General features: G+C 38.7%; 1 protein-coding gene and 3 non-coding genes across 4 annotated transcripts; 1 reads left to right on the top strand and 3 right to left on the bottom strand.

Annotated features, from left to right (window-relative positions):
- Positions 1 to 1,116: 1,116 nt before the first annotated feature.
- On the top strand, positions 1,117 to 13,532 carry LOC144640056 (intraflagellar transport protein 140 homolog; the record flags this gene model as incomplete). The annotated part of the gene is made up of 14 exons (XM_078499284.1): positions 1,117 to 1,294; positions 3,509 to 3,592; positions 3,892 to 3,998; positions 4,447 to 4,542; positions 5,014 to 5,146; positions 5,956 to 6,027; positions 6,162 to 6,233; positions 7,168 to 7,241; positions 9,017 to 9,071; positions 10,224 to 10,406; positions 10,725 to 10,922; positions 11,844 to 12,056; positions 12,711 to 12,877; positions 13,316 to 13,532. Coding segments are annotated over 14 exons (1,834 nt in total), but the record flags the coding sequence as incomplete, so codon positions are not given.
- Trnam-cau (transfer RNA methionine (anticodon CAU)) lies at positions 7,568 to 7,639 on the bottom strand. The gene has a single exon. It is a non-coding gene; the product is annotated as a tRNA-Met (tRNA).
- On the bottom strand, positions 7,907 to 7,978 carry Trnam-cau (transfer RNA methionine (anticodon CAU)). Its single transcript has one exon. It is a non-coding gene; the product is annotated as a tRNA-Met (tRNA).
- Positions 8,251 to 8,322, bottom strand: Trnam-cau (transfer RNA methionine (anticodon CAU)). The gene has a single exon. It is a non-coding gene; the product is annotated as a tRNA-Met (tRNA).
- Positions 13,533 to 14,154: the final 622 nt, after the last annotated feature.

The raw sequence follows: 14,154 nt of genomic DNA, 5'->3' as shown, positions 1-14,154 counted from the left end.
TATAGTTTGAGATAACAGGAAGAGCAGGGATGGCGCAGGCCAGGTTCGATTCTCGGACTTGGCGTCCTATGTGTGTTGAGTTTGTTGTTGGTTCTCACCCTTGCTTCGAGGGTTTTTCTCTGAGTTCTCCTGTTTTTCCCCTTCCACAAAAACCAACACTTGCAAATTACAATTCGATCGGGTATACACGGCCCCACAAGCTTATAGCTTTAATCCTCACCCTGTCTAAATAAAGGTACATGTAAGTACGAGAGACAAAGACTGTTTATTATAAGAGAAGGAAGAACTGTTCTATCTCTTATGGAGTGAATCATTTGGTTGCATCAGATCTCGGCTGTTTATAAGCCGTTCACAATCAACAACAACTAAGTAAAGAAAAAGGAGCGGTCCTTTCATATATTTTTAGTTTAATTTCAAGAAGGTAAAAGTCATACCTCGCTCAAAGGAAATCCAGTAATTTTGGATTACTTTTGAAGAACAGCACTCGACAGATGACAGGAACACATTAGGAAATAAGGATGACTAACGATGGCGAGGATAGAAATAGATGTACACTACGGATAAACTTGAAAACTGAAATTCATGTTTCAAGTTAAGCTCAGAGTAATAGAGCGGTTTTCAATTGAGTGTCGTAAAACCAAAACCAAAGTAATTACTCCGGCCAATCACAAAGGACACAGACAAACCAGTGAACCAATCAAAACTCCAAGCAAATACATGTAGCCGGCACGAAGCGCGGGAAAACGTGCGCGAGCGAGTCACGATTGGTTTTGGTTTTAGTTCTGATTGGCAGAGAAAGTGGCGCGAGATTTTTAAACCAATCACTAAGCGTAGCAATGCAAAACCAAAGCAAACGCAATTAACTTTCGACACTCAAGTGAAAACCGCTCTAACCCTAAGGTAAAAATAAATATAAATTTGAACGATCATAGTTGACATTGGAAAAAATAAGGACGGATTATGAACAGCAAACTTGAAAACTGAAGGTGACGCTAGTTTTTCGATATGTTCAAGTCTGTCAGCTAAGTTACAGCCTCACAAGGAAAGTTACAAGGAGTAGCTTTAATGGGGACTGTATATCACGTGCTCTTTCTAACTTGATCTTTTCTGTGGTAGTGAATCTGTGTGGGAAAACATGGCTCGCATGTGTGTAAAGACCAAGCGGCTGGATGTAGCCACTGTATGTTTGGGCAACATGGGCAATGCTCGAGCTGCTAGAGCGCTGAGAGAAGTTCACAAAGAACCTGAGCTTGACGCGAGAGTGGCTTGTTTAGCTGTACAACTCGGCATGATCGTAAGTACTTATTCTCCTTACTGATTCCCATACATTCCTTTCAATGCTAGTTGTGAGAATTTGGTCCTACATCAAGAAAATACGGATCCCCGCTTAGCTGATGATTTTCCTTATTCTCAACACCTGTCTGCTTGACAGTGTGTTGGCATTGTTAAAAGAAAGTCAATATTGATAACCGTATTTACTCGATTGAAAGCCGTGGCGCTCTTTAAATTGTAAGTGTTTCGGTTGCGGCGCTTGTTCGGGGAGCGACGCTATCATAACATTCGTAAATGATAACGAGAGTAAAAAAAATAGTGGTCATAGCTTCATATCTCTTCGAGATAACTAGTTTACAGGCTCGCGACTGAAACAGAGGAAACGAATACTTTAAATGCACATTACATAGTTAAAAATCCCAACTGGCAGGAGGCAGACCAATTGGCTATATACAAAGTGTGATCGAGGATTTAAACTTAGGACGACCAAAAACAAATCCAGCTAGTGACAAGATGGCGGTTTTGAACCCGGGACCTTCGGATCACAACACCAGCGCCCAAAACTACTCGGCCACGCTGTCTCCTTAGAGGAAATGAAATAAAGCCACTTCGATGAAAAACATTGTGATCCAGTAGAATCAATTTCAATGGCTAGTTCCGCCGCCTGGTTAGCTCAGTTGGTAGAGCGCCAGACTGCTGTGCAAATGGTTAGACATTCTAGTAAAACTTGGAAAAGGACGATAAACCGTAGGTCCCGTCTCCTGTATCTTCAGTCTTATAACAGAGGACGTTTAAGAACTCACACACTATTCGCAAAGAGTAGGGCAGGAAGCTCCCGGTGTTGTGGTCTGGCCTTTACAATTGTGTAGTAAAATTACAGTACGTGTAAAGCGCATTTGAACATATACATTTAGAAATCAGGATTTAGAAAATAGCACAAAGTAAATACGTGCGCTGATTGGTTAAAAATTGTGTTTCTATAACTCGATGGAGACACAGACAATTGTCGTAGACACGGCAATCAATATTCACGGCGCTAAAATAAGCAATGCAAAAATAACAACTAATAATTGTGCCAAATTTTAATGTCACAGCTGACAAAAACCAGGTTAAGACTAAACAAATATTTGCACATTTTAAAACAAGCGAGTAAGATGTTTACAGAGCCCGCTACACATTCAAATATAGTCTGTGAAAGAAATTATCGAAGCGGCTGACCTTTCAAAGAAGTATATGAATTGGCGCAACTTCACTCCATTCTAGGCTTTGCAGCACTTCAGAACTATTCACAGCTCCTCAACTGGACAAGATATTCGTCCAGAATGCCGAGTCAAACTTCTTTTAACAGAAAAATAATTCACTTTCACCTCCAATTAAGGTTCGAGTCGCTCGATCGTCGGTCGTCAAACCATTCGGTTAGTTCGATGAAGCGAAATAAAACCACAATTCTTGACTCCTTCCAGTGCTGGACTTCAGTTAAACAATCGACCTAGTTATTTCTCATAATTACGTTAACTTTGGGGTCTGTTTTCTTTGTTTGTTTGGCCAAACAACGGTGAATTTTAGCCTTGAAGCAAATGTTGAACAGTTGATTTATTTCTGTTGATCGACTCCCGTACTATGATTGGTTGATTACTGTTCATGACGTAAAACCGCGAGGTGAAGAGAATCTACGTTTTGATGTTAAATAAAGTGCTAAATATTACTTTGATGTGCGTTATTTTCTTTGTGCTGTTTTCTAAAAGAAATAGAAAACATGTTTTCCGTGTTTCTATCGAGTTATAGAAACACTCGTGAAAGTTTGGGAGAACTCGAAAAAGCTGTGGAAACACTCGTCTATCGACTCGTGTTCCCACAGCATTTCTCGTTCTCCCAAACTTCCACTCGTGTTTCTATAACTCGATAGAAACACGGAACATGTTTTCTATTTCTTAAATGAAAAATGCGCTATATAAATACATTATCATTAATTCATTCTGATGATGCTTCAATTAAGCGCCGCATTGTATGAATGCGGCGCTTATTCGAGGGCGGCGCTCTTTAATATTTTTCGTTCATATGCATCGCTTAATCGGGGGCGCTTCATCGAGTAAATACGGTGCTTTTAAATTAAAAAAAGTTAGATGTTGTTCTCTTTCTCGGTTATGGGACAACTAACTTTTTAATGCTAGAAAAATTACTTCAGAGAATCTCAAGTAAAGCTTATTCCAACTTACCGCCTTTCCCCCTAAAACAGGAAGAAGCAGAGAAGTTGTACAAGAACTCTGGACGTTTCGACCTGTTAAACAAGTTTTACCAAGCTTCCAATCAGTGGACTAAGGTCAGACAACCCGAAATTATGAACAAAATTATTATGGGTGTATATGTGTGGTATTGTCATGTCTCTACACGTTGGAGGTTGTAAGTCAGAGTGTGTGTAGACTTCCCTTACTCTTACATTATATTCAAAGGTCCCCTCCCTCCCTCTTGTTTGGGAGACACGTAAATCTTCGTGAAACTTCCTCGACGTACTTAGTTAAGTATGTGATCGATCTTTCATTTTGAGATAGCCCGTGTGCGTAAATACGACGGCTGCACGCGGGCTTATACTGAAACTGAATTCCAATTTTGTTTTCGCAGGCTATTGAAGTGGCCGAGCTCCACGATCGTATTCATTTGAGAACGACTTACTACAACTATGCCAAGCACCTGGAGTCAACTGGGAACGTATCGGCAGCCATTGTAAAGTGAGTAGATAACAAGTTTACATGGAGTGAAATGGTCCGTTCAGCTTTCCTGTAATGCCAGCCCATCACAACTTTTCCTCTCAAATTTTCTTTTGATTGCTAACGAAAATGTTGTTTGATTTACCCTAATCTTACTTTCCGCCTTAAATAGATGGAGAGGAATAAGTACCATATTTTCTACAGTGCAGGCCTTTTAGGAGGATTTACTCCTGCAAAAAGAAACCTATTGTCCCTGTTAACTTGACGATTTGTCGAACTATTGTCCCTTACTAATTTCTGTTGGTTTTCCAATCGTTTTAACCAATCAAAGAGCTCAAAAGCCGCACGTGCAATTTTGTTGACATGTGTCTAGTTTCATGTCTCCGCCTTCCAGGCTGATGTGGCTTTGGATTAGCATTTTACGAAGAACGCCACGGCTTATTTTATTGCAACTTTCTTTTTGTTTTAGTTTTGAAAAGGCGGACACGCATCGTTTTGAAGTTCCAAGAATGCTACTAGAAGAACCTCAGCAGTTAGAAGCTTACATCCTGAAAACAAAGGACAAGTATGTTTTCCCTACTGTTTCTGTTGACGTTTATAATTGAATTTTTTTGGTCATTTTCTCGCAAAATTGAATCGCGCTAGAAGAAAAGCATAAGAAATTTATTAAAGAAATATCTTATAGGTGCGCTAAAGTACCATCTGCACAAAGAGTTTTTCGTTATCTCGCCATTTTAGAATTTTTCTCAATAACTTATTCACTCTTGGCAGTAAATCTTCATTAAAAAAACACTCGAGGAGTTTCTGATTCTCATCCAGTCAAAAAGAGCGCGAACCCTGGGAAACACTTCCGAATTTGGCTCTTGGCGCCTTGTTGCTAAGCAACGTCTTTACCAAAGCGTCGGAGACGGAATTACCCTTGTCTGGGGCAAGCGATGAAAAACAGTTTAGCTTAAAAGCGATGTTTCGACAGCTATTCTGAAGAGGGTTAAAATATCGCAACTAACTCATTGTGTGTATATGTTTTTTCTCTCAGGGAGTTACGCAAATGGTGGGCGCAGTACATGGAGAGTACAAGCGAAATGGAAACAGCTCTGCAGTTTTACGAAGCGGCTCGTGACAACCTGTCACTGGTCAGAGTCTACTGCTACTGCGGCAACTTAGAAAAGGTACACGTAACGTGCTATGAAAAACGAGCGCTTTCCTTAAGGTTTTAAGAGAAGTTATATGTATATGTTTACGTTGGTTTTAGAGAGCGGTTTTCAGTTGGCTGTGGGAAGGTGTTGTTTGCGGAGCTCTATGATTGGCTTACAAAGCTCGTGCTGTATGCTCTAAAATGAACCAATCAGGGGAGATGTGCTGTCTTTTTAACCTATCAAAAGCAAGCCAGAACCAATCGCGACTTGGTTTTGCGCGTTTTCCCGCGCTTAACGCGACTAAGGCCAACTTACTGCTATAACAAGTTTTGAAAAATGTAAACAATTTTATCAAGTTGAAACGAGTAGAAAAAGGCAATATCATACAACAGTGCATCAACGCAAAAATATCATTGTATCTTGCCCAGTATACGATCTAGTTCAAATTTAATTTTCACATTTCACAAAATTTACGCGTGAAAAATTCGTCATTTGCTAGTTGGAGCAATTTTTAAATCCTTAGCACGCGCTAGCTTTACTGCAGCTGCCAGAAATCTCCGCGCGCTTGACATCATAATGAACAAACGGTCTGTTGCTATGGTTTAGCATTTTCGACGCTCAAACGAAAACCGCTCTTTGAGTTTTTGTTGTGCAAGGATGTACAACAAAAACCAATCTCGAGTCATCGCGCAACCTTCTCCTGCGCTTAACCCCTCACTAACAAGTAAGGACTGGTTTATCTTGAGTAATGTTTGACTCCTAACGTTGTAGGTTTGTATTGATATACTCAGTATCTGTAGTTAAAAAAAAGTTGACACTAAAGCATAGTCGTTTCTTCACAGGCAGCAGAAATCTGCAACGAAACAGGCGACAGAGCGGCTTCATACCATCTTGCGAGACAATTTGAAAACCAGGTAAGTGCGAGCTCTGAAGCCCGGAGGTGTTTTTGTTTACATAAAAGACTAGATACACATAAATCAAAATTGAGGCATTCTGACATGAATACCAGGAAAGTTATTTGCTTATTGTTATTATTTTTTTCTTTTAGGAGAAAATTAGGGAGGCTATCCATTTCTACACGCGAGCCCAATGCTACAGCAACGCGATACGACTCGCCAAGGTAAGATAACGGAATCGACGTTGTGTTTACTGTAAAACTAAATGCAGGACTTTGCTGTTAGTATAACGGCAATGTTTGACGGGAATCCTCGAGACACTTAGATAAATTATCATTGTATCTTGCCCAGTAAATTAAATAAAATAAATTATCACCCTGCGAGCAGACTTTATCTTATTTAATTATAAATTAAATAAGATAAATTATCACCCTGCGAGCAGACTCCTCTTTTAACTTCCCTGGGATTTGGGAAGTATATCAGTGGAAAAGAAAGGGCTCTGCTCGCAGGGTGATAAATTATTTGAATAATCTTCAACGAAAAGGGTAAGGAAGAATTAAAGCCTACAGCTTTGTTTCTGTGTAGCAGAACATTGTAAAGATAACTTTAACCTGCGATCAGGCTTTCCCCTCCGCCGCGAGAAAAATAACGCCTGATCGCAGGTTAAGATAACTTTAACTTGTTATTCTTCCAAAAAAAAAACAGAAAACAAGCGAAGACATAAAGAGAACGAAAGTGTTTTTTTTTTTTAAATTAACTTTATTATTGCGAAGGCAACAGGAAAATACAAAGGAAAAAGATAAATAATCGAAATAAGGACTGGTAGCAAACAAACTGTACAGTATACAGTTGATAATATTCGGGAGATAATGAAACTGCGTTACAGTTGCAGACATTATTATACTTACTTAGTAAGTGTTAAAAGTTGTAAGTAATGTCTAGGTAATGAGAACGAAAGTGTTCTTTAAACAAGTTTTGTTTGCTGCAGTCAACGTCAGTTTTAAATTTTAGTTTTAGATTTATTTTAGTATTGTAGCTTTTTTAAAAATAGCGTTGAGTCCATACGTTTGGGGACTGCTGACCGTTCTTCAGTGGAAATAGCCGTCCATAAATTTTGTGCGCAGTCGAGTTGGCTAACATTTTTATTTTATTTTCCAGGAACACGGACTGGACAATGAGCTAATGAATCTCGCACTTCTTAGCTCTCCCCAAGATATGCTGGATGTTGCAAAGTTAGTCAACAAACCATTTTATATCTCAACCCGTTTTCCACATTTACTTTTATTTGCTAAATTTGTCTTGTTTCAGACTGGTATTTGTTTTAATAAAAAACATTACGAAATAAATGTATTTGACCAGAAACTTTCGCAAAAGATATCAAAGATACCGATTGTTTCAAAAGAGGTGTTTGAGGTTCATGTTATGGAGTTCTGTCTTACTACATTTCTTTAGTAATAGTTCCTTCGTAGAGGGCAGCCGCTCGCCAGAGAATTGCAATTTTTTGTTTAACGTATTTTTAAAGGGAAAGTAGAAGAAAAAAAAGTTGCAAAAATTTTTCTAGCAGAGCGAGGTTTTGATCCTCGGACCTCTGGGTTATGGGCCCAGCACGCTTCCGCTGCGCCACTCTGCTACCTATGCATATTATCTGGTAAATAACAGTTATTTAAAATTTCGTTCTGATGAAAACAATTCACGCTGTTGCATCAGCCTCGAAGTTCTAAATATTGCGAGACTAGACAACTTAGTATTTTATACCTCAACTCTTTTTAATTCTTTTAATCAGTTCTCTGTGCAGAACAGTCATTTTCGCTCTTGTTTGAACTCTTTTCAAATATTTTGTTTCACGCAAGTCACAAACAGAACAAAAAAAGAAAAAATCTAAGTGAAAAAAAAGTTTTAGCAGAGCGAGGTTTTGATCCTCGGACCTCTGGGTTATGGGCCCAGCACGCTTCCGCTGCGCCACTCTGCTACCGATGCGATTGAAGTGTAAATTTTACTTAGTTAAAACTTCGTTCTAATGAAGAAATTTCACGCTGTTGCATTAGCCTCGAAGTTCTAAATATTGCGAGACTAGACAATTTAGTATTTTATACCTCAACTCTTTTTAATTCTTTTAATCAGTTCTTTGTGCAGAACTGTCATTTTCGCTCTAGTTTATGATCGTTTCACTCGTCAAATATTTTGTTTTACGCAAGTCTCAAACAAAACAAAAAAAGAGAAAAATCTTAGTAAAAAAAGTTCTAGCAGAGCGAGGTTTTGATCCTCGGACCTCTGGGTTATGGGCCCAGCACGCTTCCGCTGCGCCACTCTGCTACCGATGCAATTGAAGTGTTAATTTTACTTATTTAAAACTTCGTTCTGATGAAAAAATGCTTTTTATTGCATCATCCACGAATATTAACCCGAGTTCGCATAAATTACGCGTTAACTTAATTATCAGGTGAATTGTTTAGCAGGACAATTTATTTTGAGCCAAGTTGGATTTACATAATAATTAAAACTGTTTTCATTCATCTTTTTCTATGTGTGGGCCAAGGAGCTAAAAAAAGAATTCCAAGTTAATAATCGCGGCCCAACTGAAGTTTGTTATCGAGAGATTCATAATTATCATGTAAATTTTTTAGCAAGATAATTATACACACAGTTGGAAACGTGAAGCTGGCCACGGAGCACAACAATATTCAACATGTTCAACCTTTTATATAATCGAAAGAGTTCATAAACAGTTAGAGTTTTTGCCTGGCGATGTCTTATTGTCTAGTTAAAATTAAACTGCAGTTTTATACGTGCCATCTTTGTCTTTAAGACGCGTTACATTATTTGACAGAAGCTTTTAGACGTGCAAATATAGTCAAGGACCGTCTAGTTACCTGATATAGTTTTTTTCTGCGAACACAGGCGATTTCCGCGTGTTGAAACAAGAGGCGGAGATCCGTCTGTGTCTGAAAGCTAACGTATAATTGTCTGCTAAGTTCGTTGGTTTTGTTTTCTATATTCTGACACGCAGGTATTATGAAAATCATCCCAACATGCAGGACAAGGCGGTCATGCTTTATCACAAGGTACAGTGTTATTTGTAAAATATATATATTATTTTGATCTTTCGCAAGCGCGATCAATTAACATCTATTTTTTGCAGAAAAGCAGAGAGGCATTGGGAATAAATAAAACAATCGAATATTGAATATTGACTTGACGTTGCAGATGGTAGCCTGCATAGCCGTTCACCGCTATTCTTTTGCCATCGTTTGACGAGAACCACAGCTACGCAGGCTATGAAATGTTTATAACACAATTACTAAAAGAACATTTTTAATAGCACAAAAACTCAGCACAATTTGTCAATTATTTAAGAAATTTAATTCTAATAATGGATTGATGTGTGGAGAGAAAGAACTCAGAAAAAAATTCTGAGTTCACACATGGGACTCGATCCCACGACCTTCCGTACACCAGTCGGACGCTCTAACCACTGTGCTACTGAGAACTCTAATGGTGAGCAGTGGTCATTTGTGGGTGACACAACGACTGCATCGCGCAAATCACATTATGTATCGCAAAAATCACATTATATAAATTTAATTCTCTTCACAAAAAGGAAAACGAAGGAAAAGATTTGTTACTGTTATTGTTTCTACTTGTGTATCACTTTTCTCAATTGCGATTTTTGGAAAAAAATTACTCTGTAGAAGTACCCGTAACCTGCAGAACAGGCGGTTTATTTTGCGTATTATTTTTTCCCCGTGCTTCTCTCTCGCCCTGTCCATGTTTTACAAATCCACCTTTTACAAATCCATGTTTTACAAATCCACCTTTTACAAACCCACCTTCTACAAATCCATGTTTTACAAATCCACCTTTTATAAATCCATGTTTTACAAATCCACCTTTTACAAATCCACCTTCTACAAATCCACCTTCTACAAATCCATGTTTTACAAATCCACCTTTTATAAATCCAGTCCATGTTTTACAAATCCACTCCATTCCACTCCACTCCATGTTTTACAATATGCTCGCCCTGTCGCGCTTCACGCGACCCGCAAAATACGCAAAATGAACCGCCTGTTTCGCAGGCTAAACTGTACCCGAAGAGTTTTCGCGGCCAGGTTACATGTTGCTTAGCAAAACCGCGACCGAAATTGCGGGCTCAGTTAATTTTCTGAGACTGGTTTGGAGTTAACGCGCACTTATTATTTGTAACAATCTTTCAGGGTGGAAATGTCACCAAGGCACTGGATCTGTGCTTTGCAACGCAGCAGTTTGCGGCTCTACAAGTTATAGCCGAGGACCTCGACGAGAATACCGACCCACAGATGCTGGATAAATGCTCCAAGTTCTTCTTAGAACATGAACAGTACGATAAAGCTGTGGAGCTTTTGGTTGTTGGAAAACAGGTATTAAAACGTTTTTTCTTTTGTTTTGTAACGCATCACGTGTGCAGAAATTTTGTGACAAACGAAAAAAAAAATATATAATATATTCTGGTCATTCAGAATACTGGTAGTTTGCAAGTTATTTTCTTGCTTATTACGCTATTTCAAAAGTCAAAAGTTCTTCGCTTCGAAGGTGAAATAGGCGGTCTTTAGCTCTAACAGTTTGTCTTGCCTTTTTTAATCGCAAAACCTCGCTTTCTCTTCCCAAAAGATGCAATAGCATCTGTTTCTTTTATAGACATATCTGATATATTTTTAATTTTGCTTTGTTTTTGTTAGTTCGCTGAGGCGTTGGAACTTTGCATGGGACATAACGTAACAATCACGGAGGAGTTAGCGGAGAAGATGACCCTCCCTAAGGGCACTGATCCTGAGTTCCGAAACAAGCTGCTGGAGAGGATCGCTGACTGCTGTATGCAACAGAGATCGTATCACTTGGCCACTAAGAAATACACACAAGCAGGAAACAAAATCAAGGTACGTGAAAATATGGCCTTAAATCGTAAAGAGATATACTGCATCGAAACTGTGGAACTCTATACCAGACGACACAAGGAAAATAAAAACTTACACGATTTTTAAAACAAACCTAAGAACATTAAATTTTACGGGACTTTGATCGAGTAGCTTGTCAATTTTTATTATTGCTATTTTACTGTTTTTAATAATATTTTATTTTATTTTTTTAAATTTGTAAATTTTATAATTTTTATATTTTTAATCTTAGTTAGACAATATTGTAATTCGTAGTTATTCTTAATTATAGCTTAAATACACTTCCAAGAAGTTTTTATTTTTCTATTTTGTATTTTTATTTCGTGGCGCACCTGAAAACAAGCTGTTTAGCTAAGTGTTGCTGACCACGTAAAATAAAGACAGTCCGTTACACTTGACCAGGAGTGTCTAATCGAATGTTCGACCATTGAATTCAACTGAACGCAATCGAATTTATAATTAAACAATTTTGGAAGTAAAAGGGCTGAAATTGTCAACTTGGTATCATTCTGATGTACTGAACTAACAAGCTGGTCTCCTTAAAAATGTATGTAAAGTTCCAAAAGATAGTTGCGATTTCTGCGCTGTACATCTACGTACCATCAAATTATGATAGCCCTAAAGAAGTATGTTTACGTCTTTGGAGAACTAAAAAAAATTTACCATCTTTATTATTTACTACTAAAAACTGTTTGTTGGGAAACGAGGCTTGAAAAATGATCCTTTTTCTGACTTTTCTACAACCTGCTTGTTTATAACTAAACAAAAGAGTTTATTGCTTTTTCTTGCATTTAATTTCTTTCACTACTTTGGCATTTTTAAATTTCCTAACACTGATACATTTAAACGAAATGTAGAGAATTAACATTTTAGTTTTGGACTTAACTTGTGTTCTCTTAACAGGCAATGAAATCTCTCCTGAAATCTGGCGACACGGAGAAAATCATCTTCTTTGCTGGTGTCTCCAGGCAGAAGGAGATCTATGTGATGGCGGCTAACTATCTTCAGTCTCTTGACTGGCGGAAAGATCCTGAGATTATGAAAAACATCATAGCTTTCTACACCAAGGGCCGAGCGCTTGACTCGCTAGCTACCTTCTACGATGCTTGTGCACAGGTATGTGGGTGTAGAGATTATCAAAATGATTGTGTGATTTTGAAATAAGAAAGTGAAAATAAATTTCTTTTCGCCCACCGGTTACATGCTTTCCCGCGCTACTGGTTAACAAATGTTTTTCCACGCTTGCCGCCAGTTAGATGTTTCCCCGCGCTTACCGCCGGTTACTCATTTTCCCGTTGTTACCGCCGGTACATTTTTTCCCGCGCTTGCCGCCGGTAACATATTTTCACGCGCTTGCCGCTGGTAACATGTTTTCTCGCGTTTGCCGCTGGTCACATGTTTTTTCGCGCTTGCCGCATGCGCATGCCACTGGTTACATTTTTCTTGCGCTTGCTGCCAGCTACTTTTTTTTCCGCGCTTACCGCCGATACATTTTTTTACCGCGCTTGCCGCCGGCAACACGTTTTCCCGCGCTTGTAACCGATTTCACGTCTAACCACTCAGCGTCGGATTCATATTTGGCCCACAGTTGCCGCCGGCTACGTGCTTGCCGCGGTTGGCACTGGCTACATGCTTTCACTTCGAGCTCTGATTGTTTATTTTATTCTCTCCCTTCTTGTGATGGCTCTATAATTTTTTTTTGGTTTTGCTAATACAACAGTCATAGAAATCCAACCTATTCTTATTTTAAAATTTTCTTCTTTCCGCTAGGTGGAAATTGATGAATATCAAAACTATGACAAAGCTCTCGGGGCGCTAACAGAGGCGTACAAATGTATGGCGAAAGCCAAGACGAAAAACCCCACCGACCAAGAAGAGAAGGTAGCCTTCCTTAAACAGAGAATAGGTTTCCTGAAGAAATTCGTTCAGGCGAGAAGGTAAGAATGAATCACCACAACTTCTCCATTTAACACTCTCTATCTATATCTTCTTTTTTTCCAATCTTTTCCTTATTTAATTAATTATTTAATAATTATTTTTTTATACTTATGACCAATTTTTTTTCATTTTGTAAAATATTAATGGGGTGAATAAATAATGTTGTTGTTGTAAGTTGTTTTGTTGTCTTCCAAAATCATGTTTATAGACGATAGTTTTGGACAAAACAGTGTTCACTTAAAAGAACACCGAGACTATTTTAGCCTTTTCGCTACGAAATATGTTAAAACATAGTAAATGGTTCAAAGGAGAGGAGGTAAAAGTGCTGCTTTATTCTTTAATGTTGAAAACCACAAGTTCAGTCAATTGTCCGATTGAAAGCTATTTGCTTACCCTAATGGGCATCCTGAGCATTAACCCTGATTTTGGTTGTGTAGAACATACGAGGAGGACCCAGACGAGGCGATCAAACAATGTCACATTCTCCTTGAGGAACCAGATCTTGAGACAGCTGTGCGTGTTGGAGATGTGTATGGAATCATTATAGAACACTATGCACGACAGCAGAACTACACTAAAGTAAGTATTATGGAATCTGCAGGGATGTTACTAAGGAAAAAACTAAGAAGGTTCGTTTAAAAGCTTAGCAGGCTTTTCAGGCCTGTGCACTTTCAAAATTACCCCGTCATTGTTTTTTGTGTGAAAGCTGATGATAAGGGCCCGTAGCCGGATCTTAGACATATCACCAGATCGAAAGGAAGCAAGACTTCTATTTGGCCAGTCTGAAGAGTATGGCAAAACTGGACGAGATCTCGCGCGTGCAGAGCCATTTTAGCCGCAAGCACCGCGTGTAATAACACTGGAAGTCAGGAGCTCATGCGTGCATGGTTGATGTCTTCTTATTGTTCGCGTGCAGCAATGCTGCAATTCTGATATGCGCAATAAACATTTTAAAAAAAAACCCTCGCGCGTACACTTGCCATACTCTGCAGACTGGCTAATTGGAGGTCCCTGGTTCAAATCGTCTACCCTGTCTCTAACTGGATTTGTTCTCGGTAGCCCTGAGCTCCACCCTTCGATCACGCTGGGTAACTAACTATCTGGCCTCCCACTAATAAGATTTTTTTTAAAAATTGTTTCTTTATATAAAACGTCCTCAATTAGCACGATAGCAACAAATACACTGACACTTAAGTTATATCAGTTATTTTTTTAATGCATGTCATACACTGAAGGATAAGAATTAACCACTTAGTGTGAATAACCAATTATCCAC

This window comes from Oculina patagonica, unplaced genomic scaffold (assembly GCF_052425735.1).
Source record: "Oculina patagonica isolate OP01 unplaced genomic scaffold, crgOcupat unplaced174, whole genome shotgun sequence".
Lineage (NCBI taxonomy): Eukaryota > Metazoa > Cnidaria > Anthozoa > Scleractinia > Oculinidae > Oculina > Oculina patagonica.
The sequence above is the reverse complement of the archived record's forward strand: the minus strand, read 5'-3'. Positions and strand labels throughout refer to the sequence as shown.